The 27,572-nt window shown below is 38.7% G+C and overlaps 1 protein-coding gene across 2 annotated transcripts in view; it reads right to left on the reverse strand.

Moving 5' to 3' along the window:
• Window positions 1-21,361: 21,361 nt before the first annotated feature.
• slc38a4 (solute carrier family 38 member 4) overlaps window positions 21,362-27,572 on the reverse strand; it is a 30,757-nt gene continuing 24,546 nt past the window's right edge. For both annotated transcript variants that reach the window (XM_044107947.1, XM_044107946.1), the window contains exons 14-16: window positions 26,653-26,797; window positions 26,033-26,130; window positions 21,362-25,375 (exon numbers count right to left, since the gene is read on the reverse strand). In XM_044107947.1, coding sequence (XP_043963882.1) covers window positions 25,271-25,375; window positions 26,033-26,130; window positions 26,653-26,797 — 348 coding nt within the window. In that variant the 3' untranslated portion in view covers window positions 21,362-25,270. The remainder of the gene's footprint in view (window positions 25,376-26,032; window positions 26,131-26,652; window positions 26,798-27,572) is intronic.

Genomic DNA, 27,572 nt, shown 5'->3' on the forward strand with positions numbered 1-27,572 from the left:
AGAATTCTTTATAAAACATGCAGGTTTTCCAAGTTGGCAGCAAATTATAATGCTGACAGCCTAAGATTTTAGACTCAAAAGTAATATGCTCTCAGTTAGTGTTAATCTTTAATCTTCCTATCCATTTATTGGAATTGATTACAGCCGACAAAATCTGAATCCCTCTGGACAAGCTAAGTGAAGCAAGCTGACAGCTAGTGAATAATAATTATATGTAAATTATTTTAGGTTCCCTTTTTAACAGCCACACTCGATTAAAAAAAGGAACATATTTGGATTTTGCTGTTTGCACAGATATGTTTCTGTATCTGTATTGTTGCAGGTGGTTTATGACTTCATTGAAAAGGTGATGTACAAACACACAGTCTTAAGATGGATAATATATTTAGCCCTACTTTAGTTTTCAGCTTGAGTTAATATTTATGTTGTTGATTAGTAAGTATTATATGGGTTTTTTATAACTATTTTAGCAGACTAGTTATCCTAGCTAGAAAGCTAAATGTTTTTTAGCAGTTATTGGTTAATGTATTTTTAATGAATCTATTTAGGTTTACTGGATTATTTATGTTTTTGAGAGTTTTTACAGCCAATATTCATAACTTATAGCTAGTTTGGTAGTTTAGATAGTTGATTAGAGACTAGTTAGCTTGTCTTTCATTACACTTACCATATAGCTAATTTGTTAGACAAGATAGCTAGCATGTGTACATTGTATTTGTAACTTCAAAATCCAAATTCATTCTTCTCTGATGAATTCCACTCCCTACTCTGATCTCCACAGATCCACGGCAAAGTTTTTGAAATGACAGTGGACCCAGGTGACGGGTGTCAGTCCGGATCAGGGCGCCAGGGCGGCTTCAAAGCCAGAACTCCCTGCCTGAATGAGATTACACCCAAACACCCTCATGTGAGCAGCGGTCATCCTAATCCTCACTCATCCTCCTGGCTCCTCTGGATGTGTCAGGTGTATGCATGTGGAGTGTCCTATTTCCTGATGTATTAGTAATGGCAAGGATTACAAAAGGAACAGTACACTTACTGGGAGGGACTTCATGAACTGCTTGATGCCTCTCAGTTGATGCTGCTGCTATTAAAAGCGATTTCACTGTTGCACAGTTGTTATCTATTAATAACTGTGTCATTGCTTGTGTTTTTCCATCTATGACGAATTGATCAACTTCTAGCACACTTCACACCTCGCCCTGCATTACAGGCTTCATCACATCATAGAGATAAAGTTAACAATAGTTAGTGACTGTTACTACTACTGATAAAAGTTTATTTTTGCACCTGTAGCAACAGTAGTAGGGCTGAATTAATGATTAATCCAAGCCAATAATCCACGCTGCAGATCTGAGTCATACAGGAAGAAGATTTCATCAGACATGCAAGTGTAGACAGGAGTTGCACACAATGCAGCGAAGAGTAAGTACGATATGAAGCCACGGTCATGGAGCTTCTCCTTAAAACGGACCAAATCTAAATAAAAAGACCTTTGTTGACATGTTATGAAACATGATAATGTCTTTAAAGCCTGAACTGCTCCACAAAATGTTCACGGCCTCACATTCGTTTTTGTTGGTCATGGGAGTAGAGCTAAAAATTACACACATTCCTGCTTTCCTTCATGACGTGGCAAATTTAGGAAGGTTGGGCTGAAGGGCAGGCAAACTAAGGTGTTCCATCGGACATGCAAAAATATAAGGCAAAGGTTGAATTTGATCTGAGTGATGGTGACAGAAAAGCTTATGCTCATGAAAAGACGACAATGAGTCACGACAATGAATTGAATGAACATTGAATTGAATATGTATGAATTCAAAGGAAATGTCTCATGTTGTACGGGAAGCCAGTAGAACAAGTCGTACTGGGCAGGTGAAAGAGGGCGGAGCCAGTCAGTTAAAGCGACCGCTTTGTGTATTACTCTATTTAAGACGATTTCAGTACTTCCATTGTTGATGTATATCAGACCGTCTCTCGTTGCTGCTACAAACACTAACAGCTGCGGTCTCTTCGAATAACGCTGACTTTGTTGCAGACTGCCTCATAAGTACCAACAAGAGCCAGTTCTGAGTAGTTTAGAGAAACAATCCTTCCACTGTTATGGTTGCTTGGATCTAAATGACTGGGAGTAAACAGTAGGAAAAGTGACTTACCTCTGCTAACAACGTGACTCATCAAAACCACATAGGTGTGTACATGCGCAAGAGAATCTTTGAGAAATCTTCAAGGAATTTTCGAGGAACATTCGGCATGCTTACAAAGAAGATTTAATTACATATGATGAGAATAGCAGGAGCGTAGCAAGAATTTTTAGGTCCTGCGACTCGGTGGGCCCCCTTTTTAATTTGATAAGTTTTTCCCCCAAGGAAAAAAAATACTTACCAGAATATTAAAATACTGTGTAATTTTCAGCATAATAAAAATCAAATGTTATGACTTCACACAACATTTTTTGTTTTTTTGGCTGAAAATAAAATAAATAACATCAGTGTTGTCATCTGGACATGATGAGAGACCTGATGCTGCTGATGTCTGTTACTATTTTTTGCTTTTTGTGGTTCTGAAAGGTTAAATTTGTGTTTCTCTTGACATAAACAAATTTTCCAAAGAGGCTTATGAAACATATTTCATACTGTACCTCTCCTTTACTGTAAACTCTGTATAAAACAAGTGCAGGCTGGGCGCCTTTCTCATTCAGGACTCTCCTTCAGAATTTATTTTTATATTTAATACATTGAATTAATTAAGTCATTAAGCAATGCTTAGAAAACCACCCTTTTTCTAGGTCAAAGGCATTACATCTGACTAAAGCACATCAACTTTTTTGTAATATTATGTGTGTCATAAAAAATGGTCTTAAAACGTGAACGTCACTAATTATGGTCTTTAACTCTGTTTGGTTTGAGCTATTGTAATTCTCTGTAAATTGACGGTTAATCACCTGGGATTAGCTATGAATTGTGTTTAATTTTCTTTCATTCAGTGTTTCCGGCCAGCATGATTACGGTGGTATTTTATGAAACTGTGGGATCACAAAGAATTCATTAATACTAAATTCGTCATGATTAATAATTAACAGAGTTGTTTTACTGCAGGATGACATCAGCTGATAGGTGGTGATCACTTTGGTCCTGAATGAATTTATGATAGCAATTAGCCTGTCCAAAGCAATAAGATGTCCTGTGCACTTCCAAGACTGACTATTCTATAGAACTACTGTATTTGTACAATACAAGCACCATGCAGTTAAAAATATTGCTTTCCTTGTTGTAACCTAATAGGAAAACCCTAATTTTATCATCCTCTAATATGTTGGAGTCATGAGTGCAAAAGGAACCCAGCAAACGTTTGTTAAGCTGAACCTTTTGTTATAGAAAGCCTGAAACATGGCTCAGTTCCCACTTCACCATGACAATGAATTAGTGAAAACCTGCCCTGCCTTTAAAGGAATGCAGCAGGCCTGGGTCAGACCAAATACCAGGACTGTTCAGAACGCCGGTTCTTCCTTCCTCAACCTGTAAAGTAAGTCTATCATAGAAGTATGCAGTCTAGTTAATGGTGAAGAGCATCTACAACAATTCCCTCAACAGTACCAGCCCTTCAATTCTGATACGTCAACACCAAAAGCTCTGAACAAGCAGAGCATTTGGTGGACATCTCCTGCAGCCTGGAGATGTCCACCAACATCGGTCTCAGTGGACACCAGACAACCTTATTGGACAACCGCAGTACGCAAGGACCCGGGGCTGTGAGTCTGACAGGCTGGTCTGTGGTACGGGGTCCTACAGGGAACTCTATAGACACCCTGCAGAGTTTTCATTGTTCTCCTTGTGTTGCCATCTGCAAAGTTTTCAGATAACTCTTGACATACTCTACCTCATCACAGGTAACAGTGACTCAGAGCACAGACAAAACTTTGTGAACTGGAACAAACTTCCAGAAAACTGCAAAACACCTGAAACACTGAGTTCCTTTAAAGCAAGACTATAACCCCCCTGTCTGCTACTGGTTTTTGCAATTGTTGACTGTATCATGTGTTTATGATGTTTTATTTTTTCACAATGTAAAGCACTTTGAACTGCCTTGTTGCTGAAATGTATTCTAGTAAAACTGACTGACTGACTGACTGACTGACTGACTGACTGACTGACTGACTGACTGACTGACTGACTGACTGACTGACTGACTGACTGGTTGACTGGTGCCAGTAGAACCACCTCAAGACCGATGTAGGGGAAAACTAAGACGCTGGTGGATCACATCTACTCAACTGCAAATATAATCATTCTCAGCTGCCAACAAAGTGTTTCTTTACCTATTCCATCAATATGATAAGTTGATGTGATTTCTAAGAAGTGACTCGCTGATTCTATGCAACAGATTAAATAATATCCTGTAGTATTTAAGGAGTGTCTAATTTGTACTTTCAAGGAGTTGCTGAATTCCTCTACTGAAAGGTTCTCATCTCGCCGAGGCACAGAGCCAAATGTATCACATCACATGACCCACTATAATCGTCATATCAGCTGTCTACATTGTTCTGCGTTGGTTGAAGCCAACATACTCAGTCTATTGTCCCCTGGTAGAGCTGCTAGCTGTGGTCTTGTGGGTTTTGTAGATTGTCAAAGTGAAAACATAATTTAGATTTTTGAAATTCTTTGCTTCTCTTTTCTAAAATGAGTCAAAATCAACAATTTGGAAGGTGGTGGACCTTCTTCTACACAGTTCGAAGCACATGTAATGCAGGATCTAATTAACCCCGACCTTCAGCCACAGAGTGTACCCGATTACCCCCGGGGCTAATCACCTCCCCGGCAGCCCTCCATGTTCTTACGTAAGTTCGTCACCCACTGACCGAATGAATAGCACATCACATTTAACCCTGCCAGTCTCCCTCCAAGTTCCCCCCTTCTGGGTCCAGGTTGGATCCCAAATGCTCTTGTCCTGTCAGGGGGTTTATTTCTTAACTTTTCATATTAACTCCCGTTAGTTTCGAGGTTTCCTTGCTCCCTCACCTGACCCCAGCTGAGTGTTCTTGGAACAATCAACCACGGAGGAGGATATTCATTACAATGTAGACAGATATTTTTTTCTTGCCTTTTTTGTTTCCAAGAAAGAGATATCACGATGAGCCAAGCCTTATCTGGAAAACAGGTCAATAGGTTTTTGTTCTCTTGTTGGTGTGAGCCAATCATAAAATGTGAAGATTTGGCTCAGTCCATCATATGGGAGGTAACTGGGTTATTTCCATTAGAAAGAGTGCAGAAGGTGGATAAGTGGAGCTTTGGATGCTGGCAAAAATATGAATTTTACATTTTGTTTGTGAAGCCAGAACCTTATCTTCTCAATATCTGGGATTTTTGCTGGACATGCCTCTGCATATATATATGTACATTCCTTTTTGTGGGGCCAACGGGTGTCCAAACAAGCCCTGTCTGACGCTGCCAACACAAAGGAGCGTTGTGGTCATCAGACTGTAAAGAAAACAATTGGCCGAAGAGGAAATGAGTTATCATTTGGGAACCTTGTAATGTCATTCAAACTCATACGCAAACGATCACACAATGGCAAAGTTGATCCTGATCGGACACGAGGACCCCAGAGGATCAGGGTCACTACGTCAACAAGAGTTAGCTAAACATGACCTGCTAACACAATGGGAAATCCTACAGAGTCCATACAGCCTTACTGTGTACTGATTGATTTTTGTGGCTTTGTCTGTCCAGGTTGGATTTCTATGTTAGAACCAGTTTTTGAATAGAATTTGACCTATTTATTTTCAGAAACATAATGCAATTACAAAAAATGTGATTTTTAAAGTTGACCTCAATTTTTGATGTTTGGTCTTGTTCACTTCAGACTTTTATTTTTGCATTTTATTAATAAAAACAGGACAGATTATGAAGTACTTGGATAATTCATGTCCCAGGAAACACAAGAGTTGGGAAAAACTGCACAAATATGTTGGTTAGAAATCATGTTATTTTTTTCCTTTCAGCTTTTTTCCCTCTTTTGGGGGTAAACAAATTTCATTACCACCAACAATACAATGACACGTGTAATAACAGTTGGATAAACAAATGGCTTAAACTGCATTTATGTGTTGCATTAACAGTGGATATTGAACTCAAGAGTTTTCAAAATGACTTTTTGTTGCAATTCAGACTCAGAATCCAACTGGAACCCATTAGGATGCTTAGAGCATCATGAGCCAAACGCTGATAGTTAGCTAGATTGTTATTAGCTTGATAATCACTGTTGGCTATTATTTTAACAAAAAGACTGCTATTAATCTTGTTTTTGAAGAACTACAATAATTTCAATTCTATTTAGAAAACCAAAGACAATAGTCAAACATGTAATTTGTACATAGTTCCTGAGATATTTCCTTTGTCTACAGGCAAGAATGCCATCTTAGCTGAAGATCTAGATAAGCAACCAGGTTGATCCACTGGACAAAATCTCAGTGCAACTTTATATAAGTTATTAAATTCAGATTTGTTAAAGCCTAGAGGTACCAGAGCATCCCTTGATTTGGGAGCATTACCTTCGTAATCCTCTTAGTGGTGGGAAAGTGGTTTAATGTGCGCAGTCTTTATGACAGCCACACAAATAGGGGGATCACGTTAGTCTTAGGGGCCCCACAGGAGGCTGGGGGGGGGGCCGCCCGTCTCGCTCTCTGAAAACTTTCCACCCAGGATGGCTCTCTGGTCAGCCATGTGAACCCGTTGACTCTCTGATCAGAGAGAGAGCGAGTCCATGAGGCAGACAGAGGAAGAAGAAATGAGTCAGAGGTCAACAGTCAATTAACCTAATCAGAGGTTAATTGACGTTCATTTACAATTTTGCATGTACTCTTTGGCTACTAAAGCTAAGCTGCTGTTAGCCACAGGAGTCTAATTATTTTGGTTTAGAGTTATGATTCACATCATCATTTATAGGTGCTCAACATTATAATCAACTGTAGAAACCGAGAAACCAAACAAATGTCAGTAAATGTCAAAAAGTTCACACATGTTTTTTTAAAAATCAGTTCCAGTTTAGCCAGAAGGAGGGTTTTTTCTTACATGTAACATAATAAGACACACAGATGTGCTTTCAGGTTGGAGAGACGTATAAAGTGCGAAATCACTTATTGCAGCTTCACTGCTCACACGGCTCCTGCTGCTTGGCTTTGTGTTGCTATACGTGTGTGTTTGTGTATCTGTCCATGATCGTGTAGTTCTTAAAACATAAAGCCAGTCTCAACATTTCACTCTTCACCAGCAGGGAAAGGATAAAGAAACAAAAGGAGATACAAAGGTGACTTGGTTCGGTCTGCACAGGGCACTGTGTGGGCGAAGGTGTCAGTTTAAGGCAATCTGTGGTACAGTAGTTCCCATTCTCATATACCACTTTATTAGGTATAGCTGTGCAATTTCTTGTAAAGATACACGATGAATTAGCCAACCAGAGGACAACAACTCAATGCCTTTAGTGACCTAAAGGATGACCTTTAACAATGTTGATGTTCCTCAGAGGAGGAACTTGTTCCAGCCAGGGTCTGTGGAATATTATCTCTCACTGAAAAATATGTTGAACCCTAAAACAGACGGACTTCATTTCCACTCCATGTTCTGTTAGCGTAGAATGAGAAACCGAGGCACGGCCTCGCCGAAGCTGAACAACCACAGAACGCAAGCCTCCATTTTAGGTCTGGCTCAATCAGATGGCGGGGTGAGACCATTTTGGAAAGCAAATTCCTTTTTGTGGCGGCAACTTGTTGCATCTTGGAAATATTTTTGTAAAAAAGTAAACACATCCTCGAAGCCAATGAGCCGGTTAACATATGCGCCTCGTCAGATGAGTTGGTGAATCTGCTGATGGCGTGAGTTTGGAAACACCTGCAAGGTCTGAAAATGACAGGGACATGCCATCTTTGATCTTATTGCACAATTCATAGTCTGAGGCTAAATTTAAGCTTTTTTTCATTCTTGGCGGAGCAATTTGGTTTTTGGTTTCAAATCAGATTGATACAACAAGCACGGTTAACCATGCTGAAAACATGTAGCAACAAGGACGTTGTTGGGTTGAGCAGAACAGCAACAAAGTTAATAGATTCTTGTGAAACTGTGAACAGTGTCTGCTAAGAAAGCATGCGATCCGTCCGACATGAACATTTTCAGCTTGTGTTGCTAATGTCGACAGTCGCTGTTTGGGTCATTAGCGTGTTAGCTTCCACTGTTCTGACGCTCTACTTACTTTTCAACAAGCTATGACTAGCTGAATTTCCTTTACAAATGTGCACAAATCTTCGTCTATGCTACGTAGGCGGGGCTTTGGAAAAATTGTAGTCAGTGATTTTACAGAAGAGCAATGGACTCAATACAAACTGTCATCCCCGTACAACTTCCTGCTGTCTTTTATTGTCGTTTTTGCCTGTAGTAAGATCCGTTTATTCATCAAGCAATTTTACTTTTGGAATTCCAATTTGCAATTTTATGTTAAATGGAAACGCAACTGCTGTTCTTTCTGCTGCAGGTAAGGGAATGTAACGGATAACTTCTGGACACAACAACCAGAAGTCGCCATTTAAGGAAATGATCCGATTGGGAGTCAGAATCCCAGTGGAAGAACAGAACTCCCATGATGCTCTCCATCCATAGTCAGGTCCTGCCTCTTCCTTGCATTGTTCATGCCATTAAAATTCTTCTGCATCCTGAACCTGGATTCCATCCACATGCACAAAGACTTACGTCACCTAAAATATTACATTTACAATCTGGCTGAATGTACAAGTCTGTCTGGATTTTTCAAAGCATTGCTGGACAGCCGAAAGACTTCTCAGATTCTCCCGTTAACCATTCAGTTTGGACTATGTTGTTCACGTAAGGAGAAAAACGAACCCTGATCAGAGCCTTGCAGCTTCCTGTCTGTCTCTGTTTGCTGAGATCCACTCAACACAGGACATGCAACCCCAAATGCCTTCAACGTTCCGGAGTTAAAAGGAAGTAAACAGTTTCCTGATGCAAGAAAGAGGTGTCTACTGCCTGTAAATGATCCGACTGACACACACAGAGCGAGCTGTTCCAACGTTTACAGAACTGCATGTTATGTTTTTAATAGGCTTTGTAGTTTTCTCAAGAGGGTGTTGCATTACTAATTAGTTCCCGCCACAAAGTAGGTCCAGAGCGGTTCTCATCACATGATTATAAATAGGATTTAGCATAATGTCCTTATTCATAATTATAAAATTGCATACCAAAGCCTCATAGAGGATTAGATCTGGACCTGGACGGATGAAAATATATTTAAGGAAGTAATTGATTTAGTGAGAAGCTGCTTAAATCTGCAAATGGAACGGCAGGATAAATTCAGTCAGAATGGGAGCAGCAGTTTTAGTGCATCAAACCTTGTGAAGTTTAGCCAGGCTCGGGAATATAGATATGCAATGCCAGAAGTTTTTCCATGCAGACACAGAAAAAGATTTTACCTAACCCCCCACAAAAAAAAAAAAAAATGGCACAAAAGCAAACATAAACACTGCTAAAAGAGGAAACACTATCGCAGGTTGCATAAGCGGAGATGGTTACTATGGTTGCGGTACCAGTGAAGGTCAGTGTGTTTCCTTTGATGGTCCCGTGTTTGTTATTTCTCAACTTATGTGAACTGAAATCTGTAGCCTACTTTACATCCCACTCCAACTCACTAAATTTCCTGTTTGTTTACTGAAAATACCCAATATACTATACTATATTATACTATATTATACTATATTATACTATATTATATTATACTATATTATACTACACTATACTATCCTATACTATATTATACTATATTATACTATATTATACTATATTATACTATATTATATTATACTATATTATACTACACTATACTATCCTATACTATATTATACTATATTATACTATATTATACTATATTATACTACACTATACTATCCTATACTATATTATACTACACTATACTATCCTATACTATATTATACTATATTATACTATACTATATTATACTATATTATATTATATTATACTATATTATACTATACTATACTATATTATACTATACTATATTATACTATATTATATTATACTATATTATACTATATTATACTATATTATATTATACTATATTATACTACACTATACTATCCTATACTATATTATACTATACTATATTATACTATATTATACTATACTATATTATACTATATTATATTATATTATACTATATTATACTATACTATACTATATTATACTATATTATATTATACTATATTATACTACACTATACTACACTATACTATATTATACTATACTATCCTATATTATACTAAACTATCCTATACTATATTATACTACACTATACTATATTATACTATACTATCCTATATTATACTATATTATACTATATTATACTATATTATACTATATTATATTATACTATATTATACTACACTATACTATCCTATACTATATTATACTATATTATACTATATTATATTATACTATATTATACTACACTATACTATACTATACTATATTATACTATATTATACTATACTATATTATACTATATTATATTATATTATACTATATTATACTATACTATACTATATTATACTATACTATATTATACTATATTATATTATACTATATTATACTATATTATACTATATTATATTATACTATATTATACTACACTATACTATCCTATACTATATTATACTATACTATATTATACTATATTATACTATACTATATTATACTATATTATATTATATTATACTATATTATACTATACTATACTATATTATACTATATTATATTATACTATATTATACTACACTATACTACACTATACTATATTATACTATACTATCCTATATTATACTACACTATCCTATACTATATTATACTACACTATACTATATTATACTATACTATCCTATATTATACTACACTATACTACACTATACTATATTATACTATACTATCCTATATTATACTACACTATCCTATACTATATTATACTATACTATCCTATATTATACTATATTATACTACACTATACTATATTATACTATACTATCCTATATTATACTACACTATCCTATACTATATTATACTACACTATACTATATTATACTATCCTATACTATATTATACTACACTATCCTATACTATATTATACTACACTATACTATCCTATACTATACTACACCCAACACCAACAGCAACCACTGCAACCTGACAGCTACAGTGAATCAGAAAATTATTAATAACCCTTTAACCTTTTCACATTTTGTGTGCAGATAAAAAGGAACCATACATGCAACCCCCACTACCAAACATGGTGATGACAGCATCATGTTGTGGAAATGCTTTTCTTCAGTAGGGATAGTCATATTGGATGTTATTGTTTACATACAGACATTTTTCGTGCATGTGCTCAATGCTGTAGGGCAGAGAGATGATTGTTTTACACACCATCAACAGCACAAAACAATTCAATTAACTAAATAAAACCTGCAGCTATAGGTGTTGTTGATTTAATGTGGTGAGCCACTGTAAAAGGAAAAGTAATGCTGAGAAAACATTGCAGAAGAACTCAAAACCTTGTTGCTGTGGTGGCTACACTTCACACGGATCAGTTGCCACAGCAACTGACTAGAAACAGCTCCACTAACGTATCAGGGTTCAACACCAACAAACATGCAAACATTTCCCACATGAAAAACAGAGCATTCGGTCCATTACAGTATTATGTTCTTTAGGTTGGATGTTTATTTTGTGATTATTAATAAGTGATTATTTGAATACAGTGTGGTTGATTAGCTAATTTACACCTGCTTTACAAGTGATCTGTCAGAGAGTTGGCGTGTGGGTCTGCTTTTAGTTTTTAATCTGAACAGAAACGCATCAAAATTCTGCAGAACAGCTACATGTTCATGTTCTCAAAGTCAAGTTAGCATAGCTGGAAGAAAACCAGTTAGAGGCAGAACCAAAGCACCAAACATACATTTAGTCCTACAACGGAAAGAGGTTACATTGTGTCATGTCATGTGTTAGAATGGCCTAGTCAAAGTTCAGCTCAAATATAATTAAGACTTTGTGGCATCCAATCTGCTTGAGCAGGGTTGTATTTTTATACAGAACTGACAGCAAAGTGTTTTGATGTGCAAACGTTGTTGATTCATTGTCCAGACATAAGTTGGGTTTGATGGCGGCTGCCTCCACTGCCGCTGTGTGGGAACATTCTTGTCTTTGGAAGACCATTTCCTAATGCTTTCGCTCTGTTCCCCGTCCTGCAGAGCGTAACAATGCCGTAACTCGGATGGATCTGCAGTAACACCCAGAGCTCTCAGGCTGTGTTTGGGTGCTCTCCGTCTTCACTTGCATCATAAAATCTCGTGGGGTTTCCTGTTTCTGTGAGCTCAAACAGATTTAACTCACAAATTCCAGATACAGAAAAGCAATCAGGGTTCATTGGTCTAATCGTTCCTTTGCTCATAAACCACATTTACAGAACAATCATCTTGAGCAGAAAGGCATTTAATGAAAGATTAACACCTGACTAATCTTTTACCTTCCTGAGTACAGGATGTCTTTTGGATTACTCTGGTTAGTGTTGGAGACTAAAGAAAGGTTCTCGTTGTTTCCAGCCATGTGTGTTTCATATTCATGCAGAAGGGCCGTGTTATTCTTTTTTTTTTTTTACCAGCAGCAGCACGTAAATCTGGATAGTTTCCAATCTGCTGTACAACCATGGAACTGAGACATTTGTTGTTCTTTTTTGAGCTTTACATCATGCTATAATGTTATTCCCTCATCAAAAACAAACATGGAGTGTTGCTTTGATTCGTTTATGCATGTTTGAGAAATCCTTTAATCTCCATGGCAACCATTCAGCTGTGCAAAACACATGGGTGGACCTAGCTCCGCCTTCTTGGAGCTGCATGTTTCAAGCTACTGAGGTTCCGCCTCACAGAGCAGCCCCTCCCCCACTCGGCTCCTTCAGACTAGCCAGCAGCAGTTAGCAGACACCTGGTGGAACTGTGGATCTGCTGAGCTCATTATATGAGCTATTTCTGGTAAAAACATTGTTTAACGGTTAATAGAGGAGCCATGTTGTAATGACTTCCTGGAGATGAAGTTTCCGAAGGAACAGGAGTTTCTTAAAGAGACGGAGACCCAATTTCATGTTGAAGTATGAAAAATTACATAAACACCTATTTAACTTCAATAAATTATGAAGTCCAATTTCTTTCAAGTCATATTTGACATATACAGCATATTTATAACAACCAAATGTAAAACAGTTACTAGATTTTTGCTATATTTAGTGAATGGAAAACACATAACATTGTGATTCACACCATTGTGGATTGTTCCTATAAAAGTCCAACTGATGACCAGATCTCCGCTGCCATCTCTGGATGTGTGAGTAAGTGTGTTGCCAAAATAAGTCTACCCTCTCATTGTCAAACTGTTGTGAACTGTTGTTTACGCTTAGCGTAAACTTTGCACGCTTGAATGGCTCGCTTGTTCTCAGCTCAGATGTTTACCTGTAACCAAAAGCTGAACAAACGTCACGGAAACATACCTCCTGCTCTTACATTTCACAACATACCTTTGGACCAGAGGGAAAGTTTGACCTCAACATATTACTAAAGAACAAGTGTGGAATAAACGTCTGTCGAAACCTTCAGTTTGTTATTGTTGCATATTAATGTAACGGCTCCACGCGTGTTGAGGAAAACACTGAGACCAGGCGCTACAGTTTGACCTGCTGCTGCCGAGTCATGCCAGGTTGCACACAGGTTGGATTACCTGGACGAAGAGACACAAGCAGCTTCTGAACAGGAACTCCAGCTGAGCAAACACAGACCCAGAACCTGTCCTCTCATGAGAACTCATTTGGATGTGTTCCAGTACCAGATCATTCCCGTCCTACTGTTTGCTTTAATAAAGCAGACTCTGAGGCTCAGACGTTCTGAAGCCTCTGAACCGAAGCAGACAATATTTCCTCCTGGCTGTTTGCGTCCCTCACATTAAAACAGCACATCTAAGCTCCTCAAAATGATAAATCCTGACTTTTTGCTTTGGTGGGTCTTTTAAATCTCTATAAAACTCTCCTTCCTGGTCGGGCAAGTCTAGATTGTTTCCTTTGATAAACCTAGGAGGGGTGGCACGCAAAGATTTCATCTAAATGCACTGCAGTCTTAGATTGTAATAAACAGAGAACCAAAATTTATATAATAAAAACTATTTAACCAAACAAAACACAGCTTAGCCTTTGAAAACTATGCAGTAAATTTGTTTGTTAAGGTGCATCACTTCTTTAGTCACACGTCTAGCTTAGCGTAAGCTTGACTGTACACAGCTCTGTTATGCTAACACTATTCAACTTATTTATCAACTTAAAGTTGAAATCATTGAACTATTATAGACTATAAGTTGCCAAATAACAGTTTAATTACCTCTTTTCTCCTTTATAAAGAGTTTTGTTTGTGTGCAGTAGTCTGGACAGAAACACAACTCTTGTATTTACATGTAAATGTTAATTCATTTGTAATGTCCCATTTTAAAAAACAAATAAACTTGAACTAATCAACACAAAAATTATTAATGGCAGTTGTAAAATAACAAAAGAAGCATTTCTGCCATTTGCTGACAGAGTGGTGACAAAACGTTAATCTGGATATGATATGAGCAAACTGGTTGGCAGCTCTGGTGGGCGTGGCCACCAGTGACCAAAGGTAGCTGGAGGGTCAGAACCCCCTCAAAGTTTATAGACACACATAAACTTTGCCCAAATTCTGTCCTTAGTTTTTAACAAAATTAACTTAAAGGAAAACTAGAAACAAACTTAGAGAAAAAGTATCAGTATCGGCATCGACGATACTGACCCTGTACTCATTTAGTATCAGACACCAAAATATCGTCACCTTTCTAAAATTATGACCCAACTAATTTTTTTTCCAAAAGTATTTTATTTATTTACATTTTTGCCTAAGGAATCTTTTGGAAAAAAAAATGACTTGGGCCATTATTTCAGGAAGGTGCAGCAACGCGCAACTCTACATACAAACCTACATACAACATACAAACAGCTAAAAACTCATGACCAAATGAAAAAAAAGAGAACCAAGTTACAAAATGCTCTCCGGTCACCAGTCAGCATCGGTCAGTTGTTTGTTTGAAGCAGCATTTAGAGGGGAGTCAGAATTCACGTTAGATTCAACGGGTCAGAGCTTTACATCATGTTACAATAACAGTAGAGGAAACAACGTCATCTTTCTAAAGAATTTTGTCATGTGTAATTTGTCACCACTGACAAAAACAACTTCTCCAGCAGTGAACTTTGACCTGAACCATGGAATCAAACAGGAATCATTTCTTGGATGAGTTGCCCAATCATTGTTTGGATGTCAGTTCATAACGTTAAACACATGAACAAATGAATCATGAAGGTTTTGAAACTCTGGGATGTTTAAGACCAGTAGTTCTGTAATTTGTATAAATAAAGGTGAAACAATAAAAATAATTCTGGAATGAATATGTCATTCAAAGGGAGATGGTGTGAAGGGGATTTATGTCATTTACAGTAAAATGTATTTTAAAGCTCTAAGCGTGTGATGATTAACAGGTTAGCTAGTTTGGGATCAAAAGCAAAAATGAAATGTCAATAAAATTATTTCATAGATGAAGTATTGTGATTATGTTGGGCTTTGTGTTTAGAGTAGTAGTAGATTGGTTCACGTTAATGTTACCTTAACATGTTTGTATCAAGAAATTTAATGTGAAGTCATAAATTCAAAAATACTACATTTATCCCAAAGAGAAATCAATAAATATAGTCGTGACTAATTTAATTACAGAATGTTAAATATAAAATAAAAGATGTTTGAGCTTTTCTGAATTCTGGAGGATATCTATTCAGTTTCCGTTCCTCATGTTAGCCGCTCTTGGACGTGGAGCAGCACCCTTCTTACACCTCTATAAACTCAAGCAGCATCATTTTGTTCCAGTCTCTGTTCAGTCTCTATGGCAACCAACTCCATCCATCCATCCATCCATCCAACCAACTCCAATACTGGCTAATGGATGGTGCTGGTAGTGTTACTGCATTCAGCGCAGCATTGACCCCATCTGGCAGCAGAGCTGCTGCTTTGTCGTGTGGATGGGAGGATGCTAGCTGCCAGGTTGGATTCAGACACAACACCACGAAGGAGAAACTCTGCAAAAGTTTATTTGGGGGTGTACATGTGGTGTGACTACTTCCTTCCAATCATCCATCCACTGACTGCTACTTATCAGAAATCAGGTCGTGGCGGTAACTGGTCCAAAATACCAACCCAACCCAAAGTTAACAATATGTACGTTCCAGGCCTAACCCACAGACTCTATGTTGAGATTGTGGACACAGTTCTTGTTTCATGCATTTAGGAACACAAAATATAAGCCTTGTTCAGTTCCACAACACCCGTCTAGACTGGACAACCAAACCCTGAGGATTTCCCTCTACAGTTCTACAGGAGTACAGAACTGACCCATGGTCAGCATGAGAAGCACACTGCCCTCCTGAGTTCTGGTGTCCATAATTGGACAACCTGGAGTGAGACACCCAGAGACTCTGAGAAGTCTGATCCCTTCACATGCAGAACAGAGCTATAAATAATCTAGCCATTTAGCAAATGAGCCAACATTCGCAGTCGAAAGAAGGGACAGTTGCTTTCTGAAGTGTAGCTTGAAGCTGTGATCAGCTAAAGGTTCTGCTGCCTGTCATCAGTACGAACAACCTTTAAATGTCCCATTATTTATTAATTTAACGATGGAAGATCATCGGAACAGACTCAAAGATGGTCTTTACCACTCTACGGTGGTCCACACAAACGACTACCGTCAAGAAATTTCCTTTGGTTGGTCTTGCAGTTAGTCCTGGACAAAACAACACAAACATGCAAAGAGTTGCTAACCACAGGTAAGACAACCAATAGTCTTTAAACACAACCCTTCTTCAAAGAAAAACCAAACCCTGAATCATCCCCATGAGATCACGTCTTAACCGTAATGCTAACCCTGTTATTCTTTCTATTACATGTTACATTTTATGTGAACAGACTGAAAAGTGTGTGCTTGGGACTGGATGCAGCAAACACATTTGATAACTTTCTTGGCCCGACAGTAGCATGTGAAAGAACGTCCGCCTTGCATCTGAACACGTAGCAAATGCCTAAAACCGTCGCTGAAAGGCTGGGACGTGTTCAGATGCAAAATGACTCAACTTTGATGTGGGATTGGAATAAATTCACCTGAAAACCTTATTGAAGAAAGACTGAAGGACCCACATCTGTCATGACGCCAAATGGAGATTATGTGAGACACACTTAAGCTGTTGATCTCTGTTGACCAAAACCACGTGGTCCTTAAAGATCCAGACAGGTCAGAGCTCTGATCTCTGTGTGTATGCGTCAGGCAGAGTGGTTGTTCTGTTACACCTGGATGTGGTTTCTCTCACCATGTTGATGTCTCTGTCGCTGTGTGAGTCGAGTCCCGTCCAGCACCTTGCAGTTAGAGCAAATCAAAGAGCCAATCTAACACTTTACAGTGTTAGAAGGAAGGCCGGTCAATCCAAAAGAACTTGGTGTACTGCCACGTATTAAACGTTTCCCTTTGGTCATATATGTAGATATTTACATCATAAAATTTGCCCGGGTTTTTAAACATGAATTTTTATCCTTCTGGTTCCAGAGGGAATGGCTCGTGTCACCCGATGACAAAACTGTTCCAATCTGGCTGTAAAAATAGTTTGGACAAAAAACTGACAGCTCGACTGAAAATGGCAATAGTCCTTCAGCAGGAAGCGAAACGTTTTCTAGACAGTAGGTAAGATATGTTTCTGTCATGGGAGAGTACATCATCTGTTTACATGATGGGATATTTAAATTGAAACTGGCTTTGAACATCAGATTGATCCAGGTACCTGCGTACAGCAGGCACACCCAGTTTTATAGGCTGGACCTTCTGGCACTGCGTTGATTAATTTGGTCAAGATTTTATGTAGCAGACAGGGACTCATTGGTTTCATTTGGTTAATATAAATCTAGGCAAGGAAAAAGTTCACAAGGGATTCATCAAAGGCTCCCTTCTCAGACCACTTTTGTTCAAAATCTTGGACTTTGCTGATGACACACAATTTTCCATTTTTTCTATCACTACTGGGTCACAGCCGATTACGATCACTGATTTTAGGGTCTTCATGATATTGAGGTGATAGACCAGTGTCAGCTTTGGCTTAACACAGAAAAAACTGAGTTCAAGATATCTCTGGTTTCAAAACTGCAAAGTTAGAGTTCAGATTGAAGCTGCGCTTGAAAACTTAATTAAAAACCAGGACCATAGCGAAACCATGAACAGTACGGTCTAGCTAGTGTAAATGAATCTGTTGAGAAGAGCCTCAATATGTGGACAGCTCAAACCTGGAGGAAGGTTGATTGCTGGAATGAAGAACAGGTGAGTCTAATTAACAGAATGTGGAACAGCTGTGAGGAAGGATGAGCCGTGAGCCTTAAACGTTACACACTTAGCGACAGAATCTAAAACTAAACCGCCCACTGACAACCAAAAATGATTGAAAGTAAGATTGAAAGCTTCCTCTGTGACCAGTTTAGGAAAGAGTCTTGAAAGACGTTTAAGGTTCTGATCCGTCCGTTCAGCTTTTAGCGTCTCTGTTCTTGACAGGAACACAAGTCCTCTCACTTTTTAACATTCTAATGTGACCGCAGTTCGTAGAATTGGTGCTGCTGAGAATTTTTCCCACACAGACAGTAGGTTAGTAACGGTGACTTTATTCCTGGAATTTACCCCCCGTACAGAACAGCACAGTTAATCCTAATAAAAAGAAGATTTGGGGGGTGAGGGATGAAAGGAGGAAGAGAGAAGGAGTGGTGTGTGTGTGTGTGTGTGTGTGTGTGTGTGTGTGTGTATAGGTTGGAGTCAAAGAGGTCAGATGAGAAATAAAGACAGCCAACTACTCGAATCAGGAAAAGAGAACAGCGTAGACCTGCTGGTCTTTCGTCACAAATACGACACCAGACAAGACTTAGTTTGATCCAAATGTTTTGTTAAAAATCTAAACGCCACATATTGCCAGTCCATTCAATAAACAGTCATTTTCACGTCTCATGGGAAAGTCCAAACAGATTAACAGCGACAAAGCTTTGCAGTACCATTCATTCACCTTGAACTTTTCACATTTTGTCACATTCCATCCACAAACTACAATGTATTTGATTAGGATTTTGTTCGACGACCCAACAGAATGCAGGGCGTAGCTGGTGTTTTTCCAAATATGTGTTGTAGGTTTTTAACAGTAGTTTGGGATCAGCTGGTTCTGATCAAGAGGAGTCATATTTCTTTTCACTCATTAATGAATATTTGGGAAAAACAGAGTGGCTGCAAGATTTCCCTGATTTCACTGGGACATTACGAGAAAGTGTGAAATATCTAGAGTTGATGCAGGATGCAGACAATACCTGGGTTTCCACTGACCATTGAACTACGCAAATTGGAATTACAAAAAATAAATCCACCAAATGGAAACACAGCAAGTTCGAAAGAAAAATATCTCATGTTTTGTGACAAAAGGTTTGAGGTGTTTTCTTTTTATTGGCCATGTTGAAATGAGTGAATTGCTCAAAACTGCAATGAAATCACTTTTTCGCGTCACACTAGTCACATGACCAACAACCGGATGTTACTACTGATGGGAAATACGAAGAAGACGACAGGAAGTGGTAGGAAGACGATTAATGGCAAACCTATCAATATGTGATTTTAATTGTTTCTTATTTAATGGAAACAACGTAATTAAAGATGAATACCATGACGGGACGTCCAGTAACTCCAGAAAAGCATGTTGTGTGGGAGTTGCACTTTCCTTTTAGCTTTGGTGACACATGGAAGAAGCCTTGTGTTTCGAATTTAGAGACTCAAGACAATGATTAGGAATCGTCTCACAAGCAGTAAAAATAACCAGGTTCACATTCTGTCAACAGGTGCAGTACTGTAAAAACTAATCGTCCTCTCAAAGATTTATTCTATTTTTGTCTTTTTGTTTGTTTTGTTTCAAATAATCGAAAAACCGTTCACACTGGGTGAGTAAGACACGATGCAGTCTGAGCAGGATGGTGGATCGGCGGTAAGTTGTTCTAAATGTACGATGTACCACATTTGGTGTCTAGAAGGAAGTCAACCTATATTGAAAAAACAAAACAAAAACAGCTTAAATCTGTGAGGGAAGAAACATTTCCATCGCATCGCATCTACAAAACCCTTTTAGGCGAACCTGAATCCAAATGCGGGCCGCTATTACGCCATTCAATTTCAGCAGCGGAGACAGAACATATCAAATGGGACAGGACATATCAAATGGGACAGGACATATCAAATGGGACAGGACATATCATATCATATCATGTCCCGTCATCTGAAGGACAGCTGCTGGTGCAGCAGCTCCGGCTGAGACCGGATCGTCGCTGGCTGAGACGTCCAGCTACGTTCACGTTGCAGAGATCTTGGCTCCAGACGAAGCCTGGTTGGTGACCCACTAACTGAAATAGAAACGCACTTCAGGTGTGGAGACGAGGGGTCAGCGGAGAGCCGTTAAGCTGTTCTCAACGTGGTGCAGCACATGAGACGTGGTGTTCTGGTAAAAGAAAAACCCTGCACCCTTTTTGTTTTTTGTTTTTTTTTTCAAAGTTCAAACTCAACTTTGCATAATTCCTTTGGAATTATCATTTACCTTAAAAGACACCACTAATATTTGCAGAATTTGCTGCAAAGTTAAGCTTTGAAAAAACTGCCGTAAAATGAACAAACGGGTCTTAGATGGCCTGAAAATGTAAATGATGACCAGAAATCCCTGAAACATTTTCATCTGTTGCTGTAAGATGGAGAAGGTGGGATGTTCAGTTGTTTCAATCGAAGTTCCATATTTCTATAGATTTACACAAACATAAAGTGACTGGCTTTTTCACTCTGTGGTCTTACAACTTCAAAGTCTTTAATAAGGATTTCTACAAACCTTTTAAAGAACAGCTGTTCATGTATTTATTGACATTGAATTGTTGAAATTTTGCAATAGAAATTTATTTAGGGGTACACAGTAGAGGGAGTTGAATAAAAACAATTCATCAGGTTTTGATACTTTTGTTTGTAAAAATTTTCTGCTTCTACCAGTGTCCCTCTGATCCCGGGTACAAACCAGAAAGTTCTGGTGATAATTTATAATCTATGCTGTTATTTCTTTATATAAGCAACAACCACATAAAAAACCAAGACGATTTTAGTTTTCTTATCACATTTTATTGTTCCTCGTAATGAAACAGCATCACTGATACAAAAAAAAAACAAACAACAACAATAAAACACTCTCTAAGTAAATTACAAATCTGAATGTTTAGCCTGATCCACAGGGAGTAAAGACACCGGGAACAGCAAAAACATCGAGCCAGTGCTTCTCCGTGCCTGAGGGTCCGTAGAAAACTAAGGCCGAGGCGGTTTTGTTCACCCTCCCCTCGAATCGGCATTTGCTTTAGAAAAAGCACGAGGAGGCCGTTTGTCTGTGCCAGCACAAAATGCGTCCGTCTGTACAGCATAGGCTGAGGTAAAATTCTTCGACGCTGTACGCAAACGTGTGGGGGACAAATGAATCCAGACCGCGGACCTGAGATACTTAGAGGGTCAATGTGTAGTGTGGGTAGTTCTACTTCTTCGTAAGAAGACCCGACCTGACGAGGCGATGAATCTCTTACATTGAACTGAGGTCAAAAAAAACATTCGTAAAATCAATACTGAACATAAAGCAAAGATAAAGCAAAGGTGTCTTTGCTTTATCAGGCTAAAAAATGCTTTGATTCAAGTAAAGTTATACAAAATAAAACTTCACCAAAGATGTTTCTAGGACAGCATTGACACACATCGCAAGCCTCAGTAAAATAGGACCTTCAGCCATCAACGATTGTTGGCAGGGAGTTGAAATATTGTTGTGCATTTTTGATAACCTGAGGTGAAAAAAAATTATTGTCTTGCTTTCATGGTTTAGCTTTACTGAACCCGGAGCAAAACTGAACTGTACTGCCTTAATGCTGATGTGTTTTGAGAAAATAATGCTATTGTGATCCAATAGACGTAAGGCGTGCCGATCTGAAAAGGTCAAATATGAAAATATGTATGTAAGGAGAAAACATTCGACAAATGTACAAGCATCACATAGAGAGAGAGAGAGAAAAAAAAGCAAGCTACTGTCATACAGCAAGAGAACAAAAAAAAGGCTAACACTCATCCACATTTATATATAATATATATACTAAAAACAAATGATTGTAAAAGGCTTCTCAAGTACAACCCCCCACAACCCACTGAACAGCGATGAATGTCGGTGTACCATAAAATAAGGATTATTTACACAGCATGTACAATTGTCCAAAAAAAGACCACGTTTATAATCCAAAAACATGCACATAATACACTATTTCATTTGAAATATCTATTTGCTTCACGTACGTAGATCCACAAAAGGATCTATAAATATCCACTTTGGCAGGGGTGTGTTCGAGACACGTAACGGCACAACGATTGAAGGTGGAATCAGGCGAATCTGAGATTCTCATGTCGTCACCAGCTACTTCACAAAAGGCAAGTGTTTTAAATGCCAAACATATAGAGAAATAAAAAGTATCTGAAAGGCACAATTTAGGTCTCCATTTAAAAATGTAGGTAAGGCATTTAAGGCATTTGTAACAACGAATTGGTGAATAGTAACACACTTTAGCCTAGCAACTGATTGTTAGCCAAATAGTGAGTGACCCAGGTACGTTTTAACTTGTCACTTCTCTTGAAATATCACAGTTTAAAGAACAGCCACTTTGGGTTTCAGAGAAATAAAAACTATATGTTGTTTAATTTGTAGCAAACATTAAGGAAGAAAGACAAAAATGTCTTATATTCATGAGCTAGATATACAGCTAGCAGCCAGAGATGGTTATGCTAGCATAGCTGAAATGGAAAAATCCTTTAGAAATAAAATTTGGGGAAACGGATACTGATTACTTTAGAAATGTATAACATTCATTTTAAATTTCTAGCCCTCCGCCCCCAAACCTTTTTTGTTGTAAAAATGTAAATTTGAGAGTTTGTGAAAATATAAAATAGTTTTGTGTGTAAACAGCTAGTTGATTTCTTGCCAAGGATCAACAAGTAGCTGTTGCATTAACTTCATATGCAGCATTTTCAGAAGAGAGCTTTTCTTAGCTACATGAATGACTTTCCAGATTTATAAAGCATAAATATAAAATTAAATGAGCAACAGCCCAATATCTGTGTACGTGTATTGGCTTTAAATGTGTACTAATAAAGACTTTGGAAACATAGCATGGATAATGTGCAGAATGCAGTTGATGGCTATTCATGATGCCATTGTTAAAATGGGAAGATGTTGTAATTTGACTTTTAGACTTTGTGTTTATCCACTTTTGTCCAAATTATTGATAACTGGTAATTATTGGGGGTTTTAAAATTAAATGCTTTGGGACAGCTAACTTTATTTGTAGCCTTTGATAATGATGGAAAGACAATTGCAAATCAAGATACTCCTTAAAAACCGATTTAGTACAAAAGCATTTCAAAGACATTTACCAAACACCTATTGATTAGCATAGCACTTACTTTGACTATAACTGACTGTAACAGACATTATTACTATGTTTAAATCCTTCACTACTTTCTCTAAAAGTTGTAGTTCATTGACTTGACTTGGAAATAGTTCAATCTGAAGTGTGAAATTTGAAAATGTAAGAAGTTGGGGTTTTTTTTTAGTAACGACCCTCACATACATTTGATCTGCCCCCATTTGTACAGTTTTCCTCTCAGTTGAACCACAATATTCTGTTGATGTACAGCTACCACCTCAAATCCGAGGCTAGAAAAATATTTTTCTCCAGTTCTTCCAAGTTGGAAAAAACCCTGACTGGACCACATGTTGAAACTGTAATTACATCAGTCACCAACGTCAAACCAATGTGGCCACCTCAAACATATAATGGATATCTAGCTAAAGTCATGAGCTTTCCTGGGCTCTGACATCATTTCCAAATCCGAGCTCCAATTTCTAGAAAAGCCAGTCGGTCTCCAGCCTAATATCAGCAGGTAGCTGCAAACTTGGCTACAAATGTAGCATTCACATGAAGAAGAGAATAGATGTTACGGATATTTAGAGAAACAATTTCAGCTTTCGCTGACGAAATCTCTAGTTACCTCTGGATGTTTCAGCTAACTCTGTGCAAAAGTAACAAGTGATTCTCCATCCAGCAGTCTAGCCATACTTTATGTGTCTGGTAGGTTGTTCCAGCAGGCATGTTGCTTGAAATGACCGTTCGTCTTCGCGCAACCTGAACAACAGAGAACTCTGACAGGTCGCCTGAGATATGTACAATGCTACTTAATGCAGCAGCTACAGGTGATTGTGTACCTCGGTCTCCTCCGTGTTCAGAGTTCTGTATGACAGTAATACTGAAAGCACCTTTTTGTACGCAGCTGGCCAAGACGACTGTCCCTGACGAATGCAGACTTTGGCAAGGTTTCTGATTTGTTACTGTTTTTAATGAATTTAAGTGGGGGGAAAAAAAGATGATTTTTTTCCACTTAACCGTCTTTGTTGATTAATTTCATGAGTAGCTTAAAGAAATACATGTTTTGATATGTGTGCATATTTTTTATACAAGTGGAGGTGTCTACTGCATCTCCACATAAAGTGAAAAGTAATCCAAGTGCTTGTTTTGCATGGGTGTCGACACACTCCATTTGTAAATGTAGCTTAATTTTAGAAGAAGGAGGAGGAAAACAGTGGGAAACGCCATCACCTTTCCCAGCCCTGCAGTCCAATCACAATGCTGTTCTTCAAGTGAAAGATTCGCTCAGCATCTTCACAGCTGGAAGCATGATATCTTCATCACGATGATGATTCCAGACTGCCTGTTACGGCGTGTTACGTCAAAGTCTGAAGTTGTTGCATTCTAACGTACAAAAGAAAAAAAAATAGTCCTCCAAATGATGTTCTGGGGATGAAGAACATCCAGTCGATACGCTGAAGATTGTCTGAATAATTCAACCGAGGGAAGTGACGAAGCTTGTGGTGTGGTTGGAAAAGGATGACTGCTGCTTTCTTAAATATAAATCCGTAAGTGAGGAGGAGGGGGTCTTTAATGGGCGTGGCTGGTGCCGGGTGGGTGATGGATCCAGTCGAGAACGATAAGCGACAAGCTGCCAATCATAAAGACCACCCCCATGACCAGGAAGACCGCCGCCTGGAGAGAGAGAGAGAGGAAGAGAGAGAGAGAGAGAGACGGGAACAAGAAGGGATTCTGGGTAAGGAGGCAATGAACTGGGCTCGCCTGGAGATGTATTCCCTGCATTTTGGTCAACTCAAGTTTATAAGTATAGCACATTCAGCAACATGGAACATCACACAGTCATCAATTATGAAACAAGCAATAAACAATACATTTTGTCAAATGTAGTCTAAAGTAGGAACTAAGTGTTTTGGGTGTTTTCTGGAGGTCTGTTCCAGATTTGTGGTGCATAGAAGCTGAATGCTGCTTCTCCATGTTTGGTTCTGGTGATGCAGAACCAGAACCAGAGGCCTTGAAGGTTGATACTGTCCTAGAACTCAATGTGACTAAAGAAAAAGACTTCTCTAGATCTTGCTGTGACCTTAGTCTTCAAGTCCTGGGAATGTTCTTCAGGTGATAGAAGGCCCAGTTTGTTACTGTCTTTATGTGGCTCTGAAGGTTCAGGTCTGAATCAATCACTACTTCCAGATTTCAGGCCTGATCTCTAGTTTCTATCTGAAATAACTGAAGGTGTGTGCTGGACTCTAGAACGCTCCTCTTTAGGTCCAAAAACAAATCAGCCTTGGTGGATAAAGACCGAGAGCTTAGAAGAGGAGGTAAGCGCACACGTACCAAAACCTTCTGCCAGGAGTTGTATGGTAACGACTTAACCAAGCGGAGGTAGAAGGCAGCAGGAAGGATGAAGATGAGCATCGTAGCTGCAGAAGCACCTGCAAATAGAGGGGAAGAAGGGCTCATTAAAGCATGCAATACCTGGTTGCACTCAACAGGTTGCAATTTATGGTGAGTGAGGCCTAGAATTTTCTTCATATTGTGCGCTGACAATACATAGTTTGCTATTTAATTGCAGGATAGGTTGCAGTAGTTTTCCCGTTGCTTCAGCAGATATCTCTTTACTTCCTTACTGCCTGCCCTCCTACAGAATGTGCCCCGTTACATATTGAGTGAGCAAGCAGAAAAGCTGACAAAACGCTCGTCCTGCCAAGCTAAAAATGCACCGAGGACAGTCATGACTCGCAGAGCGAGACCCTTGACGATTTAGGTTGCGGTTCTTCCTGCTGCAAGCAAAAAAAGAAAAAAACGTAGGGCACTTCAAAACTTCTCTTTGAGAGCAGGAGGTTTAAATGACTCGGTTATATTTAGCGTTGAGGTGTCGACAGTCTGCCGTCGGCAGCTTCACGTGTCCACCCGACTGAAAAGACTAATAAAAGAAACCGTGAGTCAGGACTTACCGATGAAGCCAAAGATGTCCCTGATTGTGGGAACGAAGATGACCAGCATGTTGTTGAAGGCCAGGATGAGCGCGGCGATCACCAAGTGGCGGGTCCAGCTGAAGTCACGGCCCTTGAAGAGCAACGTGGTGATGGAGGAGCGGATCTGAGAGGAAACAAGTCGCAAGCGTTTAGGGGTTGCGCTTGATTGCCACATGTAGAACTTTACAGATCCATCTGACATAAAGGAGGCTTCGCAAACACAAACGCAAATTTTAACGTGCTTTAGGCTGCGTTCACGCTGTAAGCCACAACCCTCAATTCCAATTTTTTGTGAATTTATTTTCAGAAATAAATGCCACTTGTATGAGATCTCCTGTGTGAACCTGAAACAACTTAAAAGCGTCCCGCAAGTGCAGTAGAGGACACAGTGGTGTCGCACGTAGCGACCGCGCTCAGTGTTTGCAGAAGTAAATATGGACAGTAACGGTGGACTGTATCTTGCGATTTTGAAGTTGTTGTCAAACCAGAAACATCACATTAACAACTTAAGTATCAGTATCGTCCGCCATGGTTGTTGTTTTTCTTCCTGAATGCAGAATAGTGACATTTGTCGAGTGTCGGTGACATACAGGTCGGATGAATGCCACCTGTACCTACAAACACAAGGTCACGTTTGGAAAGACTGGATACATGTCTGACTGAGGACCACATATCCAAGCGGTCGGGTTGCATTTGTAAAATATTCGATCTGTGTTGTTCAGGCTTATCCTCAAAAGATCAGGTAAAGGTCACCTAAGGGCAAAAGATTTCGATTTTGGTCACTTCAGGCTGCAGTGTGAAGGTAGCTTGCATCCCAACTCTTCAAACTTTTTCACATTAGACCTGCAAACCTTAACGTCTTTTATGAAAGGTTTATGTGACAGACAAAACATGGTGCC

The sequence above is a fragment of the Gambusia affinis genome, linkage group LG23 (genome assembly GCF_019740435.1).
Source record: "Gambusia affinis linkage group LG23, SWU_Gaff_1.0, whole genome shotgun sequence".
Taxonomy (NCBI): domain Eukaryota; kingdom Metazoa; phylum Chordata; class Actinopteri; order Cyprinodontiformes; family Poeciliidae; genus Gambusia; species Gambusia affinis.